The sequence below is a fragment of the Cyprinus carpio genome, chromosome A6, assembly GCF_018340385.1.
Source record: "Cyprinus carpio isolate SPL01 chromosome A6, ASM1834038v1, whole genome shotgun sequence".
NCBI classification, from domain to species: domain Eukaryota; kingdom Metazoa; phylum Chordata; class Actinopteri; order Cypriniformes; family Cyprinidae; genus Cyprinus; species Cyprinus carpio.
The window spans coordinates 15,216,583-15,236,640 of NC_056577.1; the positions used below are offsets into that span (position 1 = coordinate 15,216,583).

Below are 20,058 nucleotides of genomic sequence, written 5' to 3' on the forward strand. Positions count from 1 at the left end.
ATCAAAGATAATGCCAAGGTTTCTAACACAGTCGCATACATTTGATGACAGGGGGCCAAGCTGCTTGACAATGCCAGACGACACAGTTGTTGGTCCAAAAACAATAATTTCAGCTTTATCATTATTCAACTGTAAAAAATTCAAGTCCATCCAGCATTTAATGTGCTGAAGACATGCAAAAAGATTAGACATAGAACAGTTATTGTTTTTAACAGGAAAGTAAAGTTGAGTGTCGTCAGCAAAAAAATGATATGATAAATTAAGGTACTGAAAAACATACCCGAGTGGAAGCATATATAAGTAGAAAAGGAGAGGACCCAAAATAGAGCCCTGCAGAACACCATAGGAGATTTGAGCCATAGATGAGAAACAAAGGTAGGAAGCAAACCAGTTCAGCACAGATCCCTGGAAACCAGCTACCCGATCAAGTCTTTGAAGAAGTGTGTCATGATCTATTGTATCAAATCCTGCACTTAAATCAAGCATGATTAAGATACAGCAAGAACCAGAGTCAAGGGAAAGTAAAATATAATTAGTAACCTTCAAGAGGGCAGATTCAGTAGAATGAAATTCTCCTAACCCAGACTGAAATGTGTCAAAGATATTAAAAGTACTTAAGTACGATAAGATCTGAGAATATACAACTTTTTTCAAAACTTTTGAGATGAAAGATAATTTAGAAATGGGCCTATAGTTATTGCCTATAGTTATTGTATAACATCTGAAGTAAAAATGAATTTACATACACAAAACAAAAACGAATAAACTAATCCCGTTTGACTGATTTGCTTCAAATTGGGTGATTTAAGGTCACCGGTTTGCCTGTGACTCGATGGTGCTCTCTGCCGGTAGGGAATAGTAAGATGGCGGATCGAACACTTCCGGTGGCTTCACTGCCTGTTGGCAGTTTAAAATGCAATGAGGGATCCAGTCATATATAGATCATTTGTGTGCTGACTGAGCAACATCTATTTCAAACTCTGAAAGATTGCACAAATTCTATGGCGTTTTACTAGCATTACCATTTCCAAAGGAGTAAAATGTTGAATTATTAATTTAATCAACTATTGAATCATTAACTGCAAAATGAATGCTATTAATGAAACATTTACAGTTAGCCTACTGTATGAATAAAAACACTATTAACAAAATTAAACCGTAAATAACTGTAAAAGGCGAATTAAGGTATATGTGCATAGAGAAAAAGCATAAATATTTATTCAGATTTCAGAATAAGCACTTTGTCATTTGAAATACATATGTTGAGCTTCCGATGTTTATCATGTTAATCTGATGTACGCTACTCTACTGTAATGTATATGAACATCACTTTTTGATACGCAGGGGAAATTCACGATTATTAAAGGGGTGGTTCAGTGTTTTTTTCTAGGCTTGATTGTGTTTATGGGGTGCAGTCTAACGTTTTAATGCTTAATTTTTTAAAAAACACATTATTTTTCACATAATTTACCTTTATTCCACACTGCTCTGTCCCTTTTCCTCAGAAATAGGCAATGGGCTATGATTGGTTAGCTAGTCCAGTGTCTGCCCCTCACCTCAGCAGCATGTGCTCCAGTTGTATTGTAAACAACGGCGTCGTTAATATCGCTTATCAATTTGAGCCCAATTGAGAAGCAGAGGATATTATTGAAGAGGATCGTGCAGAACCTGTCCAAGCATGGCTTTTAATGGTAGGCCTATGTTTTTTGTTTGTTGTTGTCTCATACGTTTAGATACGATGTTATTTGTAAATATTATTTGTAAATGGTCAGCCTTTAATATACGGTTTTATCCTGATTAAAGCTATACAGTATGGCAACTGCACGTGTGTCCATGTTTAACACTTCTCATAGCTATGTGAAAATAAGTGTTCATTGCTGGAGCTGATTTGAATATGAGAGAGAGAGAGAGAGAGAGAGAGATGCAGAGCAGGGGGACGTGTGGAACAGTATTAAGAGACTCTGGTTTAGAACATTGATTTTGAAACCTGTAAATCCATTAGAATCATTAGAAAACAGAATCGCGATTCATATATGGCATTCCTCTTCTCTAAAGCAGCGCAGCATGGACTCATACATATACAGTATATATCTATATATCTATATATATATATATCATCCATCTATATATATATATATTTTTTTTTTTTTTTTTTTTATTTTTTTTTTTTTTTTATAATAAAATAGCATTGTCAGAGTTGGTATTGTGGCTTTATATGACTAGACACTTGCATGTGTCAGTATAAAACTAAATAACGGTTTTTGATCAGCAAATAATGGAAATATGTGTTTTGTCCATCATTAACGGCTGCATCTGAGGCATCATTACATTTTCATCAACTTACAGTTTATAACGTTTATTGTAGCTATATGGGCACTCAGTTTTTTTGTTTTTAAATACAATTGGCTAAAATCTTGTGATATAAAACATGAAGCGCAATGCATAGGATATATAAAACAGTAGATTAGCTACACCTGTATGGCAAATGCTAAGACTCTTCTCTACTCTTAAAACACACAAAAAACATTAGCCTTTATAGACAGTGTTTCTTGAGTAAAGAATACCCACAAACAGACATAAAGATGACCAATAGCACTGATTTAAAATAATGATAATAACGAAATATAATAAGATAATAATCATTAATAATTAATAATAATAATAATTTTTCACACCACACCTAACAACCTATCAGTGTTTGGGAAACACTAGCCGTTTTTCAATGTGTTCTTGTCTGTACTTGCATTCTTGTGGACTTGTGAAACGTCATAACTCATTGCCCAAGGATCACTGTAAAATGTAACTGATGATCTTACTAATAAAATTAAGTTAAATGAACTTGTTTTGAATAAGTTTGTGGACCTTACTAGGTTTAACCAAATAGTCTCAACATTTTAGCACAGAAAGTTATTAAACTAAATGGATTCAAGTAAGCTGTACTTAAAGGGGTCATATGATGCGATTTCAAATTTTCCTTTCTCTTTGGAGTGTTACAAGCTCTTGGTGAATAAAGAAGATCTGTGAAGTTGCAAAGACTAAAGTCTGAAATCCAGAGAGATATTCTTTATAAAATTTGAGACTCGTCCAGGCCCCCCTGAAACGGCTCGTTCTAACCGAGCGGCAACCTCCCGCTCTCTCTCGTGAAACCAATAAGGAAGTGACTAAAACTGCAATTCATCGATTGGCCGCTTGAGGCTGGCTGCAAAAGGGAGTCAGTCCCATAGACTCCCCATGTTAAAATGCCCAACTTTACAGCAGAAAAAAAACATGTTTACAGCCTGGTTCAAAAAATGATTTTGGTCTATATTGCTAATTTTGCCCTTTATGACAACTGTGAGGGGGGAGAATTTTTTTATAACTCATCCGTTTAAATTATATTAAGCCTTAAAGTTCTGCATAATTAAGGGCGTGGCCACTTGAGTGACAGGTGGATTGCCGCTGCTGACAATGCCGTCGCGCTAGGTGGGCGTGGCTTCAGCAACCAGCTCCCGCCTTTTTGCCCATTTTCGATTTTCCGGGAGAGTCGCGCGGCTGACGCGCTGCCAAGATGGCGACGGCCCGCTCTGCACACTTTGAGCTTCAAAACCACTATTGAGGAGTCTATTGGTGACGTCACGGACACTACGTCCAAAACACCCCCACATACCAACGATCAAAAACTCCCAACATATTCACAACAACTACCAGATAATAACTCAAAAATGTCACATAAGATGTTCACACAAAGAAAGACAGCGTACCTTTTATTCTCGTTGTAGTATTGTTGTTGCCACTGCCGCCATGTCGTATAGACGCTGTGTGTTTCAATGTGAAAACGAAACTACTTTGTTTGGCCTTCCAAAAGAGGACGATATCCATTTTGTCACGCCTGGAGCTGATCCGTAGTGGTCACTGAGGAAATACATCAACTTTGCACTGTGGATCGCAGAATCGGCTTTCACCGTGGACGAACCGGCATCCTGCCCGGGGTCGTCACATGTGGTTGCTGCAAGACCAATCCGCCTGCCGCAGCATTCTCGTCACTCCGGCCGGAAAGGCTTCACAATATTTTAAGACGCGTAACATTTCCATCTAACTCTTGAGGCATTCGGCCAATCACAATGCGCTGGATAGCTGGCCAATCAGAGCACACCTCACTTTTCAGAGCGATGAGCCTTGTGAAAATCGACGCGTTTCAGAAGGCGGGGCATAGAGGAGAAACAATAATGTACAGTATGTTGATTTTTTTTACCTTAAAACGCATTAACACATTTCATTACACCAAATACACAACATAATGTTATTTTTAGCAGCATCATATGACTCCTTTAAAATAATGAGTATTTGTAACCTTTTTGAGTGGTCATGCGCCGTTCCACCAATAGGTGGAGTCAAACTGCAACCTAATTCTGATGGGAGAAGCACATGGAAAGGTGAGTCAGCTCATGTATGCCCAATTTTTAATTGCCCAATTATTATACATAAATCGATCATATAATAATTAGATTAAACATGGAAGCGATGCACAGCTACACTGGATGTGATGTTATTTTAATCCAACTGTAGGATTGTCTTGGATTGTGCTAATCAAAATCAACAGTCTGGCATCACTGATCTTTGATGGCAAGTTTTTAAATCAATGAACATTTTTATGTTTTATTTCTACAGGTGGTGGTCATATAATTAGAATATCATCAAAAAGTTGATTTATTTCACTAATTCCATTCAAAAAGTGAAACTTGTATATTATATTCATTCATTACACACAGACTGATATATTTCAAATCTTTATTTCTTTTAATTTTGATGATTATAACTGACAACTAAGGAAAATCCCAAATTCAGTATCTCAGAAAATTAGAATATTACTTAAGACCAATACAAAGAAAGGATTTTTAGAAATCTTGGCCAACTGAAAAGTATGAGCATGTACAGCACTCAGTACTTAGTTGGGGCTCCTTTTGCCTGAATTACTGCAGCAATGCGGCGTGGCATGGAGTCAATCAGTCTGTGGCATTGCTCAGGTGTTATGAGAGCCCAGGTTGCTCTGATAGTGGCCTTCAGCTCTTCTGCATTCTTGGGTCTGACATATCGCATCTTCCTCTTCACAATACCCCATAGATTTTCTGGTGAGGCGAGTTTGCTGGCCAATTAAGAACAGGGATACCATGGTCCTTAAACCAGGTACTGGTAGCTTTGGCACTGTGTGCAGGTGCCAAGTCCTGTTGGAAAATGAAATCTGCATCTCCATAAAGTTGGTCAGCAGCAGGAAGCATGAAGTGCTCTAAAACTTCCTGGTATGCGGCTGTGTTGACCTTGGACCTCAGCACCCCAAACCATCACTGACTGTGGAAACTTTACACTGGACCTCAAGGAACGTGGATTGTGTGCCTCTCCTCTCTTCCTCCAGACTCTGGGACCCTGATTTCCAAAGAAAATGCAAAATTAGAGAACATAACTTTGGACCACTCAGCAGAAGTCCAATCCTTTTTGTCTTTAGCCCAGGCAAGACGCTTCTGACGCTGTCTGTTGTTCAAGAGTAGCTTGACACAAGGAATGCAACAGATGAAACCCATGTCTTGCATACGTCTGTGCGTAGTGGTTCTTGAAACACTGACTCCAGCTGCAGTCCACTCTTTGTGAATCTCCCCCACATTTTTGAGTGGGTTTTGTTTCACAATCCTCTCCAGGGTGCGGTTATCCCTATTGCTTGTACACTTTTTTCTACCACATCTTTTCCTAGACTGAGAGACCATTTAAAGCAGTGGTTCTCAACTCCAGTCCTCGGGACCCACTGCTCTGCACATTTTGTTTGTCTCCCTTATTTATCGCACCTGATTCAGATCATCAGCTCATTAGGAGAGAGATCCGTGAACTGAACTGAGTGTGTCAGATTCAGAAACATTCAAAATGTGCAGAGCAGTGGGTCCCGAGGCCTGGAGTTGAGAACCACTGATTTAAAGGCCTTTGCAGGTATTTTGAGTTAATTAGCTGATTAGAGTGTGGCACCAGGTGTCTTCAATATTGAACCTTTTCACAATATTCTAATTTTCTGAGATACTGAATTTGGGATTTTCCTTAGTTGTCAGTTATAATCATGAAAATGAAAAGAAATAAACATTTGAAATATATCAGTCTGTGTACAAGTTTCACTTTTTGAATGGAATTAGTGAAATAAATCAACTTTTTGATGATATTCTAATTATATGACCAGCACCTGTATTTATGGGGATTCGTTCATAAAATAAGAGCAAAACTAATTTTTAAATCGTTTGTAAAGCTGTTCTGACCTAAATTTTCAGATTCATGGAAGTGTTCGTATTTTCAAAATATTTGCTTTAAACCTGCTCCCTACCCCTCTTTTTTCTCATTAATGAGGGAGAATTTACTGATATATGTTGTAATGTTATTTTGAATGTGTTGTACAGGCACTGTTATAACCTATATATTAACTTTTAGATAATTTAAGATTAAATGTTTGAACTCTCCATAATGATTTGGAAATAAAAAGATGTATATTCTGTATGTTAATATTGTTTTCTTTATTTGCAGAGCTTATTGTGAAATGAGTCATGCAATGGAAATGTAAGTGTAGGATTTTTTATTTATTTATTTATTTGGCGAAAAGAGAGCTCTCCTTTTGAAGCATTATGAAATTATTGCGCAAGTTAAATGTGTTAAGCTTCAATGCTTCTTAAACTAAACTGTTTATTGTCATATTAACTAATATATATATTACTTTGATATTTCATTTTCTGTTTTAAAAATTTTCAGAGCACTGTCATTGCATTTTTAAAATACATTTATTCTGAATAATTTGACATTTCATTCTGTTTGAACTTTTCTTTCCAGAGCACAGCAGTTCTTAATGGCCTTCCTCTCAGAGAAGAAACCTCTGATGTTTTTCAAAACAATGATGGCAAGTACCTTTTTCTGTTTCATTCAAAAATCCCACACACATCACATAAAGGCTATCAATTACACTTCATTCAACTCTTATCTTGCACCAGATTAGCAACCTCTGAATTTATTTAATTTTTTTAACTTAAGCCCTTGTACATTTTGTTATATGCATGTTCTGCCATAATTGTACTATTCATTTTGTCTAATTTCTACACAATACTTAATGACCATTGTTTGTCTCTGTTAGTTGTACATAGAGCATAAGATAATGGTCCCAATTCTTTTAAGTTACATGTACAATTGTGAGATTATTTGAAATATAACATGAATTGTAATCTTGCTGTTGTTTTTTCAGGACTGTGAATGTGACATACCCCAGACTTCCATTGGATTCTGACTGTGTTGGCAGAAGACAGCCAGGAATCTCCATTTGGATGGTTTTAACAGCTCAAGTACAACTTTGATTTCATTCTTCAGCTTCAACCAGAAATGTTAATTCTGTCATTTTGCTCACCCTCATGTCATTCCAAGCCCATAAGACTTTGGTTTGGTTTGACTTTTTGGTCTTTGAAACACAAATCAAGTAATTTTTAATGAAATCTGAGAGGTTTCTCTCCTTTTGTTGACAGTCCAGGTAACCAAAACTTAAAATATTAAAAAGGTCATTAAAGTGTATTTAAACAAATCATTTTCACCACTCAATTAAAATCTGAAGAAATTGAAATTTTTTGGTTACCTGGACTTTCAGTGAAGGAACAGAAGTCTCTAAGGTTTCCTTAAAAGTAGTCTTTGAAAGACAAAGACTAATCTTGTGGGTTTGGAAGGACACAAGGGAGAAGTAAATTTTCAGTTTTGGGTGAAATATCCCTTTAAGCTTGTGTTTGCACAGACATTTTAAAATTATTTTATTTTAACTTATAAATTGTTGAACTTTGGTCGAAAATGTTTTTCTACTCTTAGAACAATGTTATATTGTGAAACTTTTTTTTTTTTTTCATTGCCACAATTAAATATTCCAATAAACTGATGATGATTGTTAGTTTCAGCTCAAAGATTCAAACAGTTCAGATCCTTGATAGAGTTTCTTTTATATAAAAAGTATTAATCCTATGTGAAGAACAAAAAGAAAAAAAAAAACAGAATTTAGAATTTAGCGGTGCTTGAATTACATTGTTTGGTACACTGTAGACAATAAAAAAAGTTTTACAACAGTTTGGCTGTTGATTTTTGTCTTTACTTAATGTTTTTAGTTCAGCTTACTTGCTAATTTTAAGGCAATTGGTTTCCTAATATTTTCCAAGTAATGTGAACACTAATAAGTTAACAACTAATTATTTTAAGTCAACAGTACTTAAGTATACTTTAGTAACAAGTTTTCTGTACAAACTGTTGTAAGTTATGCAAACTTAAAATTAACACACTACTTAGAAATTTTAAGGCAATCGGTTTCCTCACTTTTTCTAAGTAAAGTCAACTTATTACATTTTACAGTGTAATTCAAAGTTAACATCTAGCCAAATACAGTTCAAATCCCCGGATGTGTTTTTGCTCAGCACCTTTTTCTCCGGAAAAGAAAACTTGCATAATTTTCAAAATATTATTGTTATTGTGTCATAAAATGTATTTTTAAGAGTTCTTTGGGTGAGAAAGTAATTGTTTAAAACTCTACAGTTTACTTATAATAGAAAATTTGCTATGCTGATTTCAGAGATGTGAGCTCCAGATGATCACCGGGCACTCAGTGCTCATGTATGCCTCTTATTTTTCATACTTATACATGTTTAATGCCTATTATTGTTCATTAAAACTGACATTTAAAAAAAAAAAGAGTCAGTGTAGTGTTTTAGGTAATACATTTATACATACATTGAAGATAATCAGAGTATGCACATACTGCCTGAACCACATAGTAATGTTTTATGTATTTGTGTGTGTGTGTTCATATTATATATTTGGTTGTTTTATATTTAATTTTGTTTTAAGTATACATAAAGTAAGTGAAGATAATCAAAGTATGTCCGCATTCCCTGAACTACATTTTTGTGGCTATTAATTTGTTAAATTAAAAGAAATGAGGCAGTGGTGTTTGATATCATATTTCGTCTTATTGTAAATATATATATATAGTGAGGATAACCAGAGTAGCCAAGGCGAGCTAAGTGACGTTATTAAGTATCCTGCTGTTCTATTTGCAGGATTAATGGACTTGCATACAAACTTTGTGTACTTGGTATTAAGAAAGGGCCACTGTACTAGGGAATACCAATATGGCGGCACGGTGGCTTCACTTTCATGACAATGAGCAATCCAGTTCTCTATTATAGATCAGTGATCAACATTTTTGATGACAACAAAATGCTCTCTAGAATCTGCTGGAAATTAGTTGGGATTCAAAAAATCACTAGAATATGAAGTGTCCCACTCCCTGCACTATAAATAGTTGCTGAAGCTGTGGCTGAAATCAGTCACTTGTTCACAGAATTAGTATTTTCTGGATGGTGAACAGCACAAAGTGCACTATATAGGGGTTAGGGAATGATAAATACAGTGTAAATATGCTTTCCATTAGGGAGAATGAGCTGGTTTAACAAACTGCCACAGTGTGCACAAAATTTGCTCCGGTCCAGTTGCTGTTTAATTAAAATGGCAAATCCATTATGGTGGAGAAAATTAATCATGAATTGAGGTTTTTATCCCAGGTTTAAATTATAATCCCTGATTTGTAAATCTGTGTTTAAAATTAAGTAGTGCAACACAACTCAATTTAAAATAAAACCTAGATCAACAAATCCTTGATTAGCTCTAAACTTTGCTTAATGTAATCCTTATTGGTGCAAAAGTCTTTAATGTAACAAATGATCGATTTAATACATTTGTGCTGATTAATAGCATTATTATTATTATTATTATTATCATTATTATCATTATTATTTAATCTAACTGACCCCAAAGCTTTGAACAGGAGTTTACTGTATATTATAAATTGAAAATTACCATTAACGTTACATAACATAACATGGATTTCTAAGTATCCATTTTTTGCTTAATGGGCAAAACCTTATATGTTATCCCAACACGATTTGAAAATGTTTCATAGAGATTGTGTGCTTCAATGAAAAAGGAAAGCTGGCTTTTGGTATTGCTGTAACATATGATGTCATCTGCCCACAGAGATGTTTGCAGAGAATGTTTCATAAATCTTTCAGTAATGTCTACCAAAGAAATGTAAGGTAACCATCACCAGGGAAATTACCGCAAACAGGAACGTTCAACTCCCTATTGATGTGAACCCCATCAGATGAGTGAATCTGTAAAACAGACACAAAAAGTAGAGTGATTAGAGATTCGAGTAGAATGCAAATATTTAAACTTTTCTATTGATAATTACAGTTCTCATTTCTGGCCCGTTTCCACCTAGTATTATCATGCAGTGATACATGCTGGGACCACTTGTGATTGAGTTTTACTTTTACATATATGCATTTAGCAGGCACTTTTATTCAATCTGAATTCAAAGGGAGGAAGAAAAGCAATCCCTTACAGAGCCAACAATATTTGTAGTATGTAATGCCAGATTTATTAGAAAGCTAAATTAGGAAACAAGATAGCGCATGTACTGGTTGTCAAGACCTTCCCCTGTCATTTTGTTACACCCTACATTACTCTCATGGGAGGGTCAAGTGACGAACACATAATGTTTACATGTACAACTTTTGTTTCAATCGGATTGAATTCATACAGATTGATGAATCTGAATGTAGTGTAGTGTTCCATGAACACTAAACACTGCATTGATGTGCTCGTTTATATGTCACAAGCTTGAAATGGGAATAGATTTTTTGAAGTACACATTGAACGAATATAGAGTTTCCCGCTGTTTGTGCATAATAACCATTCTCCTACACCGTTTAATTTGTGTCCCAAGGATGAACGAAGGTCTTACGTGTTTGAAATGACATGAGGGTGAGTAATTAATGACATAATTTTTTTAATTTTTGGGTGAACTAACCCTTTAAATACATGCTTTACTGGTTTGAGAGTGAAGTACAGTTTTTATATGTGTAGTTTTGACGCTGATATCATGGCAGGACTCAACAGTGGGGGACCAACCAGGCCAGTGCTGCTATGGTGTCATCATGAAAGTTTGTTATTTGAACGTGTTTTGAAGTCTTGTTTAAACATTCACTTTAAAAGTTCAACCATTTTTAAACTAATTAAATGCAGTATGCCACGTAAGAGAACTCATTCCGTACCAGTATGCCTTTTTCTGTGTACAAGTCAAGTCACCTTTATTTACATAGTGCTTTTAACAATACAGATTGTGTAAAAGCACTTTACAGTATTAAATAGGAAAATAGTGTGTCAATAATGCAAAATGACAATAGTAAACACTCAATTTTCAGTAAAAGGCAGTTCATCATTGAATTCAGTGATGTCATCATCCAGCTCAGTTCAGTTTAAATAGTATCTCTGCAATCAAGTCGACAATATCGCTGGATATTAAGTGTCCCCAACTAAGCAAGCCAGAGGCGACAACGGCAAGGAACCAAAATTCCATCAGTGACAGAATGGAGAAAAAACCTTGGGAGAAACCAGGCTCAGTCGGGGGGCCAGTTCTCCTCTGGCCAGCTCTCTGTACACATCCCCAAAGTCTGCACACACAGAGCGACAGTGCGAGAACACAAATTGATTTCTATGTCATGACTTCTTGGGTTTTAATGGTTTTGGTGGATCCCATAACCCTATGCAGAGCAGAATGGTCTGTGACAACCATGAAGTTTGTGCCCAAGGCCTTTTCCAAGGCCCATAAGACTAACAGACACTATTTTCTGTTGCCGTGTAGTTGATAGTGGCCGAGAATGGGGGTGAGGTAAGACATGCTTTTAACTGGTCAAACGCTTTTTGACAGCATCGTCCATTAAAACACCTGTCCCTTTTTCTTCAGTGAATTGAGGGGCTAGCAATTTTAGAAAAGTTTGACACAAACCAGTGGTACCAGCCGGCTAATCCCAGGAATCACAGAACTTCCTTCAAATTGCTGGGGGCAGGAAAGGCGTGAATGGCCTCAACTTTGCTTGGATTAGTTGTGATGCTCACCACATGACCAAGAAAAGTGATTTCTGAAAGACAAGACTTGCACTTTTTCAAGCTGATAGTCAAACCAGCAGTTTCCAGCCTGTGGATGACAGTTTGAAGGTCTCAGAAATGCTGGGCCACAGAGGGAGAATAAATAATGATGTTGTCAATGTAGACAAAGCATATTTTTGAAGGGTGATGAACTTCAAAGATGTTACTCTGACTCAGTGGTTGTCGTGAAAGTTTTCTCCCAGATGGAAAGTGAAGGCATGGCTGTAGTCAAGGCCTGCCAGGTGTGGTGGAAGATGGGAAGGTGATGAGAAAGAGAGAGCCAAGAGACAAAAACCAAAAGCTAGGCGGGTCACTGATGTGAGAGACCTTTTTGTGGGGGCCACACCTCTGAAGGATCAAAGAGCCAGTGGTGTCTTGAACATTTGGAGGGAAAGTTCACAACTCTTTGTCTTCAAGCATGGTGTTTTGCACATGTAACTGGATTGGGTGTTGATGCTAAACTTTTAAAGATTCTTAGAACAATAATATGTTGCATAGGTATCAACATATAAAACACACTCATTTAGATCATACAGAAAATACAAATTCGTAGATACAAAACATGCTATAGGTGAGGTCATACTAACCGAGGATTCTATCATAAGCATGCATAAAACAGTATACAATCAGTGTTGGGAGTAACGCGTTACAAAAGTAATGCAATACAGTAACAGATTACTTTTTGCAGTAACGCAGTAGTGTAAAGCATTACTAATTATTTTTCAGTAATATTTTACTCTGTACATGTTCGTTAACGATTGCGTTACAATACACTTTTAGCCCAAAATGTAATTGTTAAAAAAAAAAAAAAAAAAACAAACAAAAAAAAACATCAAGACCACGAGAATCAAAAAAGCCGCAAGTAAGTTCTATTTCCTATTCGTGGTCAGTCAATAGTGTGGTGTCCAAGTTTGTAAATAAAGACTAAACGACAACTTCTGATATATTTGTTTAGTGATTTATTATATCATTAATCTCCCTCTCGCTGGTGGAACCGTGGAACTTTGAATTGTGAGACGTCGTCCAGTGAAGGCATGTTTAGGGCGGGTTTTACAGGAGTGCATGCACCTCTGAGAAATGCTAGTGTCGCGAGTTTAATTATAAGAGCAAAGGAAGCAAAGTTTCCTTAATTTAACAAAGGAAAACCAGTCTCCTCTTGGCTTACAGGTCCTTCTCAAATAATTAGCATATTGTGAAAAAGTTTATTATTTTCCATAATGTAATGATAAAAATTAAACTTTCATATATTTTAGATTCATTGCACACCAACTGAAATATTTCAGGTCTTTTATTGTTTAAATACTGATGATTTTGGCATACAGCTCATGAAAACCCAAAATTCCTATCTCAAAAAATTAGCATATCATGAAAAGGTTCTCTAAACGAGCTATTAACCTAATCATCTGAATCAACTAATTAACTCTAAACACCTGCAAAAGATTCCTGAGGCTTTTAAAAAACTCCCAGCCTGGTTCATTACTCAAAAGCGCAATCATGGGTAAGACTGCCGACCTGACTGCTGTCCAGAAGGCCATCATTGACACCCTCAAGCGAGAGGGTAAGACACAGAAAGAAATTTCTGAACGAATAGGCTGTTCCCAGAGTGCTGTATCAAGGCACCTCAGTGGGAAGTCTGTGGGAAGGAAAAAGTGTGGCAAAAAACGCTGCACAACGAGAAGAGGTGACCGGACCCTGAGGAAGATTGTGGAGAAGGACCGATTCCAGACCTTGGGGGACCGGCGGAAGCAGTGGACTGAGTCTGGAGTAGAAACATCCAGAGCCACCGTGCACAGGCGTGTGCTTTTGAACCAGAAACAGCGGCAGAAGCGCCTGACCTGGGCTACAGAGAAGCAGCACTGGACTGTTGCTCAGTGGTCCAAAGTACTTTTTTTTTCGGATGAAAGCAAATTTTGCATGTCATTCAGAAATCAAGGTGCCAGAGTCTGGAGGAAAGACTGGGGAGAAGGAAATGCCAAAATGCCTGAAGTCCAGTGTCAAGTACCCACAGTCAGTGATGGTCTGGGGTGCCATGTCAGCTGCTGGTGTTTGGTCCACTGTGTTTTATCAAGGGGCAGGGTCAATGCAGCTAGCTATCAGGAGATTTTGGAGCACTTCATGCTTCCATCTGCTGAAAAGCTTTATGGAGATGAAGATTTCGTTTTTCAGCACGACCTGGCACCTGCTCACAGTGCCAAAACCACTGGTAAATGGTTTACCGAAACCATGGTATTACTGTGCTCAATTGGCCTGGCAACTCTCCTGACCTGAACCCCATAGAGAATCTGTGGGATATTGTGAAGAGAAAGTTGAGAGACGCAAGACCCAACACTCTGGATGAGCTTAAGGCCGCTATCGAAGCATCCTGGGCCTCCATAACACCTCAGCAGTGCCACAGGCTGATTGCCTCCATGCCACGCCGTATTGAAGGAGTCATTTCTGCAAAAGGATTCCCGACCAAGTATTGAGTGCATAACTGAACATAATTATTTGAAGGTTGACTTTTTTTGTATTAAAAACATTTTTTTTTTATTGGACGGATGAAATATGCTAATTTTTTTGAGATAGGAATTTTGGGTTTTCATGAGCTGTATGCCAAAATCATCAGTATTAAAACAATAAAAGACCTGAAATATTTCAGTTGGTGTGCAATGAATCTAAAATATATGAAAGTTTAATTTTTATCATTACATTATGGAAAATAATGAACTTTTTCACAATATGCTAATTTTTTGAGAAGGACCTGTATATCAAAATCCTCCAACATTTTTCTTTGCATATCTTCGGTTTGTACTTCTAATTCATGACCAGCGTTTTGTTTAGTTCTCTCTCCGCATTTGTCTACTGGCCCGACAGTGGAAACACGGCATGATTTCAGCCTCTGTGCTTGAGGTCCGAGGCTATTAGCCCTGCCCGGCTCGCTGTAAGCCCCGGGTCACACTGGCCAGAGGAAAAGCGGCTAATGGATGAAGATGGCAGAAGACGGTACATGCGAGAGATGGAAGTATACGCATCTTGTCATGGCATTAGAGTTTACATATAGTCATGTTGTGTCTAATATGAATAGACCCAAGCTATTCACAGATATTTGCAGATAATCACTTTACCTATACCATACTTTTAACAGATTTGGATCGTTTGTGATTCTGGCTGTCATCCTTTCTTGCATTGTCCTGAGCCTTAACTTTGCCAATTATAAGCTATATTGCAGGTAGCCTGGATAACCCACAGTCATTATGCTACACCATATCGCCCTCTACTGGATGTAAAATGCTCTGCAGTACATTTAGTCATTATATTAAAAATTGTCCTGGCTATTCCAAGCTCTATCATTGCAGTCAGTGGGTGTTGCAGTTGAACAGTCCAAAAGTCATCAAATAAAGCGTGCCCATCCATAATAAAGCGTGCTCCACAGAGGGGTAAATAAAGGCCTCCCATAGCAAATCCATGTGTTTTTGTAAGAAAAATATCCATATTTCAAACATAATAAACACTTTTCTCTCACTTCTGGTATCTGTCATAGACGGTACGGCGGATGACGCAGCATGTATGCGCAGTGCATGCGCCTCTGAGAAATGCTAGTGTCGCGAGTTTAATTATAGCAAAAAACCAAGAAAAATTTCAAAAATTTAACAAAGGAAAACCAGTCTCCTCTGGCTTATATCAAAATCCTCCAACATTTTTCTTTGCATATCTTTGGTTTGTACTTCTAATTCATGACCGGTGTTTTGTTTAGTTCTCTCTCCGCATTTGTCACTATTCATGCAATGAATACGTGCTGCGTCATCCGCTGGCACGGCTTCCGCATATGATAAATGGCGGAAGTGATAGAAAAGTGTTTATTACGTTTGATATTTTTCTTACAAAAACACATGGATTCGCTACAGGAGGCCTTTATTCACCGCACGCTTTATTTGACAATTTGTGGACTGTTCAACTGCAACACCCGCTGATTGCAATGATAGCGCTTGGAATAGCCAGGGCAATTTTTAAAATAGTTTCCACTGGATTCACCTGAAAGAAGAAAGTCATATACACCTAGGATGCTTCGAGGGTAAGGGTAAAACACAAGCCAGTTTTCATTTTTGGGTAAACTAACCCTTTAAGGTTAGCTGGGAGACACTGCTCAGCTAACCTAGAGTTTCTCATGGTTAAATGTAGACCTTTTTATCTGCCGCGGGAGTTCACTTCCACCATAATAACTGCAGTCTATATTCCACCGGATGCTAATGCCAAGATTGCTTTGAACGAACTTCACGCAGCCATTAGTAAACAACAGACTGCTCACCCGGAGGCTGCTTTTATTGTCGCGGGTGATTTTAATCACTGCAAATTAAAGACAGTGCTCCCCAAATTCCATCAGCATGTTTCCTGCCACACCAGAGGAGACAAAACTTTGGAACATGTTTACACAAACATTGATGTATCTTACACCGCGACCCCCCTCCCCCACCTCGGACAGTCTGATCACCTTTCTTTGTTTCTCACCCCCAAGTATTCACCCCTCATCAACCGTGTGAAGCCATCAGTGAGGACCATCAAAGTGTGGCCAGCTGGAGCTGACTCTTTACTTCAGGACAGGTTTCAACACACTGACTGGAGTATATTTGCTTCTCAGGCTGCCTGTGGCTCTCACACGGACATTGATATCTATACCTCCTCTGTACTGACTTACATCAACACCACCATTGACAGTGTTACATCAGAAAAACAGATCACAACATACCCTAATCAGAAGCCATGGATGAACAAGGAGGTGCGAATTCTGCTGAAAGCCCGCAACACTGCCTTCAGGTCAGATGACGCGCAGGCCTACAGTAAATCCAGGGCTAACCTGAAAAGGGGCATCAAAAAGCCAAGTACTGCTACAAGCTGAAGGTAGAGGAACACTTTTCCAACTCTGACCCCCGACGCATGTGGCAGGGCATCCAGGTCATCAGTGACTACAAGCCAAGCAACTCCACTCCAACGGTCATGGACGTCTCCTTCCTTAACGAGCTAAATGACTTTTATGCTCGCTTCAACAGCGACAGCAAGGAGACGGCCACCAAAACCACACACTCAGCAGACCACCAACCCCTCAAACTCCCCTCCACAGATGTCCACACTGCATTGAGCCGGATCAACGCACACAAGGCTGCCGGCCCGGACTTCATTCCTGGACGTGTGCTTAGAGCATGTGCAGAGCAGCTTACAGGGGTCTTCACGGACATTTTCAACCTGTCCCTCACCCAAGCAACTGTGCCAACATGTTTTAAGTCCACATCCATTGTGCCAGTACCGAAACACTCCTCCCCGATGTGCTTAAATGACTACCGCCCTGTAGCACTCACACCCATCATTATGAAGTGCTTCGAGCGATTGGTCCTAGCACACCTCAAAGACTGCCTCCCACCCACACTGGACCCACATCAATTTGCCTACCGCAGAAACAGGAGCACAGAGGATGCAGTATGCACAGTGCTGCACTCTGCACTCACACACCTGGACAATAACAACACATATGTACGGATGTTGTTTGTTGACTTCAGTTCAGCATTTAACACCGTCATTCCCTCCAAGCTGACCACAAAAAACTTGGAGACCTGGACATTAACACCTCCCTCTGCAACTGGATCATGGACTTTCTGACCAGCAGACCTCAGCATGTTCGGTCAGGCCACACCCACTCCACCACCATCACACTTAACACCGGAGTACCACAGGGCTGTGTGCTGAGCCCATTCCTTTACTCCCTTTACAACCCACGACTGCAAGCCTGTGCATGGATCCAACTCCATCATTAAGTTTGCAGATGACACCACAGTGATTGGCCTCATCAGTGACAACGATGAGACTGCCTACAGGGAAGAGGTACAGCACCTGGCCACATGGTGCGCTGACAATAACCTGCTCCTTAACACCAGTAAGACAAAGGAGCTCATTGTGGACTTCAGGAAGAAGAAAGGAAGCACGCATGACCCCATCCACATTAACGGGATGGTTGTTGAACGTGTCTCCAGCTTCAAGTTCCTGGGAACCACCATCACGGAGGACCTGTCCTGGACCACAAACACCTCCAGCCTGGTCAAGAAGGCTCACCAACGCCTCTTCTTCCTCAGAACACTAAAGAAGAACCAGCTGTCTTCAGCCATAGTGGTGAACTTTTACCGGTGTGCGATCGAGAGCATCCTGACCAGCTGCATCACAGTCTGGTATGGGAACTGCTCGGTGGCTGACCGCAAAGCACTGCAGAGGGTGGTGAAAACTGCCCAACGCATCACAGGGACACCACTTCCTGCTATTGAGGACATCCAGAGGAAACGCTGTCTACGTCGAGCTCGAAGCATTCTTAAGGACTCCTCTCACCCTGACCATGGACTGTTTAACCTCCTGCCCTCTGGGAGGCCCTTCAGGAGCCTCCGGACAAGGACCAGCAGATCCAGGAACAGCTTTTTCCCTACAGCTGTCTCCTTACTGAACTCTGCCCTCTGACACCCCCCACACCATACACACACACTCCTCTCCCACTTCATCACTACATCTGACTGATTTATTTATTATTTATTTATTTACAACAAGCAAAAACAGCAAACTGGCTATTACTTGCACTACTGTCTGTTCATCCAGAAACACTGAATAACCCATTTGCACACTGAAATATTTTCTATGCACTTTACTTCCATTGCAATAGTGTAAATTGTTCATATGTTCATAGTTCTGCCTATAGTGTACATACACTTCACATATTTCATCTGTATAGTATGTTCATAGTACACCTATCTGTATATCATGCTGATAGTATTTAAAATCTGTAAATTTTGTCCATAATACTTATCTGTATAGTTATTGTACATATTGTAGACCTTGTATATTCTGTACTTACTGCTTATTGCACTTCTGGTTAGATGCTAACTGCATTTCGTTGCCTTGTATCTTACATGTGCAGTGACAATAAAGTTGAATCTAATCTAATCTAATCTAATCTTAAGTTCTACATCTGTTGTAGTTATTTTGGTGAAAGTAACTCAAAAGTAATACAGGAGTCATGTAACGCATTACATTTCTTAGACAGTAATATTGTAAGGTAAGGAATTACTTTTAAACAATAGTAACAAGTAATCTATAATGTATTACAGTTTGGAAGTAACTTGCACAACACTGTATACAATACAATACAAAAGACAATATACAAGCACAGTAATATACACAATGACCTGAGGATGTGTGTATTCATTCAAAGAAAGGTTTGTCTATGAATTAATTAGAGAAGAGTCCATTTCTATGGGCATTATGAATCTTTCCTATGAGAAAAATGAGTGAGAGTTGCTTTGCCCGCATTCCTTTAAGCAATAAAACCGGTGTTATCAGATGATTTGTTTTTGGTTGCCATGGAACCAGAGACCTGTTCTGCCTTTTAGAGGTGTTAGTTGCATTTTGGGGGAAGGGTCCATAGACCCTCATAGTTGGCTTGTTGGTTGGGTGTTAGGGATTATTTTTTTAATATAACAAATAATTGTGTGTCTAATTGGTCCACATGCTACATGTTGTTAGCATGGGTAGCAACAGTTATGGCCTACTGGTGAGGAAACTCAGTATCCAGTTACATGGTGCAGAAGGCAGGCCCAGGTTATGCAGCTTGTTTATGACTTTTGAGGAGATGACAGTGTTAAATGCCAAACTGTAATCAATGAAAAGGAGTCTAGCGTAGCATCTTTATTTTCCAGGTGAGTTAGAATTTAGTGAAAGGCAAATGAAATGGCATCCTCTATTGATCTATTAGTCCTGTACGCAAACTGTAATGGTGTAACCATTATCTTGCTGATTAACTGACATTATAAGGAGCAAGACAGCAGCACCCAATGCACAATAAATAACACATAAGATCACAAACAAATGTCATAACCCTTTTAAAACATTTATTTCATATTATTAGAGACAATCTTTTCATATTTTATAGCTTTTTATTTACTGCATGTATTTGTGAAAATGATTAGGACATCTTTGCCAATGTTCAAAATATTTTTAATATGACAATATAAAAAGTATGACAGGCTTTCTCCAAGTCTTTAT

At 38.5% G+C, this 20,058-nt stretch overlaps 1 protein-coding gene across 4 annotated transcripts in view; it reads right to left on the bottom strand.

The window, feature by feature from the left end:
- LOC109087479 overlaps nucleotides 1-20,058 on the bottom strand; it is a 131,121-nt gene that overhangs the window by 50,982 nt on the left and 60,081 nt on the right. For 3 of the 4 annotated variants that reach the window (XM_042758167.1, XM_042758168.1, XM_042758170.1), the window contains exon 7: nucleotides 10,124-10,190. In XM_042758167.1, the coding sequence (XP_042614101.1) occupies nucleotides 10,124-10,190 (67 nt within the window). The remainder of the gene's footprint in view (nucleotides 1-10,123; nucleotides 10,191-20,058) is intronic. The other variant, XM_042758169.1, reaches the window with a different exon arrangement.